A 5926-nucleotide genomic window follows, 5' to 3' on the forward strand; every position below is an offset into this window, starting at 1 on the left:
CTTGTCAGAGCCTCACACCTGCTTTCCATAGCCTAATGCCTCTCTTCCCTGGTTCTGGGATGGTGCCCCCTTGATTCCAGTGTGCACCTCTTGGACAGCCCTAAATCCACCCCTGCTCTCAACCAAACTAATTTTCAAGAACTTAAGAGACTTATAGTTGGAACAGAGCAAAAACCAATCATAGTATAGCATATGCTATGCACCGGCGGCCTTCTGCTGGTTCCCTCACTGTGAGAAGTGAAGCTACTGGAAACCAGGTAGAGGGCCTTCTCAGTAGTGGCACCCACTCTGTGGAACTCTCTCTCTCCAGATGTCAAGGAGATAAGTAACTAAATGACCCTTGGTATTTTCAAGGCATAGGAGGAGGTCCACACATTATGGTCTATTTTTTTTATTAATCATTGAATTCAAAACACAATGCTGGAAGAGCTAAAAAAGAAACCTCCTTTTCGCATTTTTCCGCAGGGCTGCTTTGAAATCTTTGTTTTGGATTGTGTAAATGAAAGGGTTTAACAAGGGAATGAAACTAGTGTGCACAACAGATACTGCTTTGTTGACTTGTGTGTTACCATGGGTTGAAGGCCTTAAGTACATGACCATGAGCACCAGGTAGAACATGGTGATGACTATAAGATGGGAGGCACAAGTGACAAATGCTTTTGATCGTCCAGTGGCTGAAGGGATTTGAATAATAGTGGCTATAATGCATGTATAAGAGATCAGTGAAGGGCCAAAGGAACCCCACATGATGGCTGCACCCAGTGGCATAGCGTGGGGGTGCCAGGGGGGCCGGCCGCACCGGGTGCAACATGGGCGGGGGGCGCGCTCGCACTAGCAGCTCTCTGCCCCTACTAAAATCCACGGGTTAGGGAGCCCGCGCTCGCTCGGCTTGGTGAGGAGGTCGCGGAAGGGGGAGAGCGAAGCCTTCTGCCGCGGGCAAAAAAAGGAGAGGAAGCCGGGCGGGCGGGCTGGCTGGCGGGGGTCTGGCTGCGCCTGCTGCTGCCGTTGCCGCTGCTGCTGGGCTTTGACAGCTTGGCGAAGCGGAGGGAGAGGAGCTTTATGGTAATTGCGGCTCTCTCTCCACTGGCCGCCTGGGTAGTGAGCCGAGCCGAGCAGGGAGTCTGGCGAGGGGGCGGGAAGAGACTTTTCCACCTCGCCTGGTCAAAAAGGAGAGTGGAGACTCCTCAGGGCGCCCTCAGGCAGGGCAGAGCAAGGCAAGCAGAGCGAGGAGGAGAGGGGGGGGAAGCAGCCAGGAAACGCTGCGGTGTGGAGGAGGAATCAATTAAGGAGAGAAAGCGAAAAGCCTTGGAGAAAGGGAAAAAAGGAAAGAAAAGAGGCAGCTCCAGGAGAGTGCGGGGAAAAGAGAAGCCTCGCTGCTGCTGCTTGGGAGAGTAAATTACTGTACTTGCCTTGCTCCGGGTTAGGGGGTGCAAATTAATTGCCTTGCCCCGGGTTAGGGGGCGCAAATTAATTTCCTTGCCCCGGGTTAGGGGGCGCAAATTACTTCCCTTGCCCCGGGTGCTGATAACCCACACTACGCCGCTGGCTGCACCATATATGAGACCTATCAGCTCCATTAAACTGGTGTCGGCACAGGCCAGTTTCAGAACTGGTCCAACATCGCAAAAGAAGTGGTCTATGACATTGTTTCCACAGAACGGGAAAGTCCACACTACTACAGACTGAGAAAAGATTATCACAAACCCTACAACCCAACTCATCTGGGTCAAGTTCAGGCAGAGTCTGTTGGTCATGATGGTTTTATAGAGCAAAGGTTTGTGAATGGCAATGTAACGATCAAAAGACATGACTGTGAGAGTGATGAATTCAACAGCGCTAGCTGCAAAAACCACGAATCCTTGTGCCATGCAGCATGCAAAGCAGATTGTGGTTTTGCCTGAGAAGACATTGACCAACATCTTCGGTACTACTGTTGCTGTGGTGCAGATCTCGGCCATGGAGAAGTTGACAAGAAAGAAGTACATTGGAGTATGCAGCATGGGTTCCATGCAAACAATCACAATTATTAAGCTATTTCCTGTTAGTGTGAGAAGATACATCACTAGAAGTATGGTAAAGAATGGCATCTTTAGTCCATGAAGTTCAGGAAATCCCAGGAGAATAAACTCAGTGACAAATATGACATTGACCATGTCGTTTCTTCCTTCCTGAAATAATGCAAGCAAACAAAATGGTTTTTTCCCCAGTCGAAGATCAGAAATATGAATATAAATATGAATATATATCACAACCACCATTGGAGGATTTTTAGTGCCTCATCACAGCATGTCCTCTGTGCTATGGCTTGGGAGCAAGAAAACATGGATGTTGTGAGGCGAAATGCGCTTGTTTAAAACAATAATCCGTAAGCAGACCCCTGTGTTGCAATATAGGCAAGCTGAACAATATAACACAACAGGATGACCAATAACAATGGCACTAAACACTATAGACTAATACAAATGTTCAGAAACTACAACTCTGTTCCGGTGTTATTTGGTGACAGATTATGTATATATTGAACTTTTGAATTATTCTATCGCGACTGGTGAAGAAGATTTAGAGACTTTGTTTGTAATTTCTTAACATTTGTATTAGTCTATAAATAGTGTTTAGTGCCATTGTTATTGGCCATCGTGTTGTGTTATATTGTTCAGCTTGTTTAAAACAATGGCAGAAGTTTGAGTAATGCAGGAATGGAGACAACAGAGAGGAAAATTGTGGGTTTAAAGTATGGCAGAGGTTTGAGAAAAGTAGGTGATGAGCTCCCCTTCACTGGAGTTTTTTAAGCAGAGGTTGGATGGCCATCTGTCAGGGATACCTTAGCTGAGGTTCCTGCATTGCAGGGCATTGGACTAGTCCTTTCCAAATCTAAGATTCTATGATTCTATATGGGTCTACGATTCTACAACTGTACCCATCTTTTCATTGCAATATAGGAAGTACTCTCGCATACCTTCTTAGTAGTATTCCACGTGTTCCAGAAACAGCATTGGCTATGAAAGACCCAAAAGTTCTGGTGCATTTGATTTTGTAAGCTTTTTTTAAAATTTTCTTCCTTGGAACGTGCTCACACCCTAAGGCTTTCAAAATAAGGAAAAGCCTTTGGAGACTTCAGAGATATCCCATGCCGATTAAGCGGCTAATTACTATCAAGGCACCTTTTCCGAAGAACAAGATTAAACTATTCAACAACATTAATTGATTCACTTGTACACATTTTAGCAGCATTTTAACATTAAGACTATTTTCATATTTTAATTAATTTTTAATTATTTTAACCCTTTTATCAATATTCTTCCACTATCCCTCTCAATGTTTGACTTAAACAATTTGGCAAAAATCCAACAGTCAACTTTTCTATATTTGAATATAAAGCGTATTTTTGAATATCTCTCTTACATTCATAAACATAAAATATAATTTTTTTAAAAAAAAAGAACCCATCAAAAATAATAAAATAAGAGAAAAGAGACAAAACAACAACAGCAACAAATGACTTCCTGAATGAGATAGGTTTGTGATAACTCTCTCTTCATACTGATGAAATTGCAGTTCACTCATAACCCATGTTAGGATTTGTTGCAGTCAGCCAAGTAAGCTAAAAAAGAAAGATGGTCCACACACAAGAAAAAAATTCAGTATTGTTCTACTGTGTATGAAATAGGGAATAATATTGATATTGGTGTATTGCCCCAATTCCCCTGGCATTAAGCCCAAAGACTTGTAGCTGAACATCTAATAATTTATATATAAAAATTATTTTTTTGACACAGAGCCCAGATGTCTTGGGAATATGCCTAGAAGAGGGAAATGAGAAAAAGCAGGAAGTGAAGAAGAAGAAAAAGTAGATATTCTTTCAATACTGGACAAGATCAGAACATGATATATTGATATTTATTTATTTATTTATTTATTTATGCTATAAATCATTCACTATGATTTTATATATGCTGGAAGCTACCCAGAATGGCTAGGGCAACCCAGTCAGATGGACAGGCTACAAATTATTATTATTATTAGTAGTAGTAGTAAGTCAGCAGGCTTCCTTCTTTCATTTGTCATGGCCAGCACAAAGAATGTTTCAAGAATGTTAGGAGATTCAAATTTGTGAGTTTGATCCTTCACTTCAGTACAAAAAGTTGCTGGAAAAGTCATGTACCCTGCACGCTATTCAGTCCATGAAATTCCTTAAATCCCAGAAGAATAAACTCGGTGATGATTGCAGCATTTTCCATCTCCCTTTGTCCTGAAATAATAGCAAAATGTATGAAAACATCATAATTTGGTACATGAAAAAGGGCCAGCTTATCCTGGAAGCAGGATATAGTGTTATATTTGTGATAACCATAAGGCAGTGGCAAGACTAACTGGGTTCCACTTCTTCATCTTAATTCCCCTACTGGGCAGTGGAGTAGAACTCAGACATTCAGGGCATGAGGTCCATCTTCACAAAAGTATTCTGGGAATTGCTATAACACCATTTTCCTTCTCACAGATTTCCTTAGGGCTGCTTTGAAGTCTTTGTTCCGGATTGTGTAGATGAAAGGGTTCAACATGGGAATGAGACTTGTGCGCACAAGAGATACCACTTTGTTGACTCGGGTGTCACCTTGGGTTGTAGGTCTCAGGTACATAAACATATCTGCCGTGTAGAAGATGATAACGACAGTTAGATGAGAGGCACATGTAAAGAACGCCTTGGATCGGCCTGTGGCAGAAGACATCCGAATGATGGTGACTATGATGTATGTATAAGAAATTAATGAGATACCCAAGGAACCCCACATGAAAATAGCACCATAAATGAGACCTATCAACTCCATCAAAGTTGTATCAGCACAGGCCAATTTCAAAACAGGCCCAACATCACAGAAATAATGATCAATGACATTTTGTCCACAATATGGGAAAGTCCACACTACAGCTGATTGAGGGAAAATGATAACAAATCCACTAACCCAAGCCAACAAAGTCAGGAAGAGGCAGAGGTTGTTGGTCATAATGGTTTTATAGAGCAAAGGTTTGCAAATGGCTACATAGCGGTCAAAAGACATGAGGGTAAGAGTGATGAATTCAACAGACCCCATTGTGAAGACAACAAAACCTTGTAACATGCAACATGCAAAGGAAATGTTGGTTTTGCCCGAGAAGGCATTGACCAGCATCTTTGGGATCTCTGCTGTGGTGGAGCAGATCTCAGCTGTGGAGAAGTTGACGAGGAAGAAGTACATTGGAGTATGGAGCATGGACTCCATGAAAACAACTAAGATGATTAAGCTGTGTCCCGTTAAGGAGAGAAGATACATCAGTAGGAGAATGGTGTAAAATGCCATGTTCATTTCTTGAATTTCTCGAAATCCTAGAAGAATAAACTCAGTGACAAATGTTGCATTAGCCATCTCCACCGCTCCTTCCTTCTTTCCTGAAAGCATAGCAATAATATATGGGAACAGTATTATATTTAACTATTCATGGGAATAGTTGATATAAAAAGGGCAAACGACCCTGGTTAAGGGGGATGTATTTTATATTCTCCCCAGAAAGAAAATTCTGCAAAATTCACAGTATTGTCTGAAGAGAAGCATATCGACTGGATTTGTAAAACTTCCAGAATTTTCAAGTAATAGTAAATACTTTGTCCTGCAATATATAATTAACAAACGGAATTCAGTTGACATTAAAGCAACCATTTATTATTATTATTATTATTACTACTACTACTACTTCAAAATTATGCTTCAGTATCATCATTAAATCACATTGGTATAATAGTGCCATCCAATCACAGCATTATAGCAGTCCCGATCTAATCAGAAAACTAATATATTGTTATATAATCATGACCATATAAACAGGTATCATTAATCCACTTATTTTAAATCTATTAATAAAGGAAAAAGAAGAGCTTATAAAAATTAACAAA

At 41.3% G+C, this 5926-nt stretch overlaps 2 protein-coding genes across 2 annotated transcripts; both read right to left on the reverse strand.

Annotated features, from left to right (window-relative positions):
* Positions 1–429: 429 nt before the first annotated feature.
* LOC308571857 (olfactory receptor 6X1-like) lies at positions 430–2153 on the reverse strand (the record flags this gene model as incomplete). Its single annotated transcript, XM_081167469.1, has 2 exons — positions 430–752; positions 1553–2153. 2 exons carry the CDS (start codon positions 2151–2153, stop codon positions 430–432), a joined length of 924 nt encoding a protein of 307 aa, XP_081023595.1.
* Positions 2154–4472: 2319 nt separating this feature from the next.
* LOC308571858 (olfactory receptor 6X1-like) lies at positions 4473–5402 on the reverse strand (the record flags this gene model as incomplete). Its single annotated transcript, XM_081167470.1, has 1 exon — positions 4473–5402. One exon carries the CDS (start codon positions 5400–5402, stop codon positions 4473–4475), a length of 930 nt encoding a protein of 309 aa, XP_081023596.1.
* Between the last annotated feature and the right edge of the window lie 524 nt (positions 5403–5926).

Source organism: Podarcis bocagei, assembly GCF_964188305.1.
Source record: "Podarcis bocagei genome assembly, chromosome: 13".
Lineage (NCBI taxonomy): Eukaryota > Metazoa > Chordata > Lepidosauria > Squamata > Lacertidae > Podarcis > Podarcis bocagei.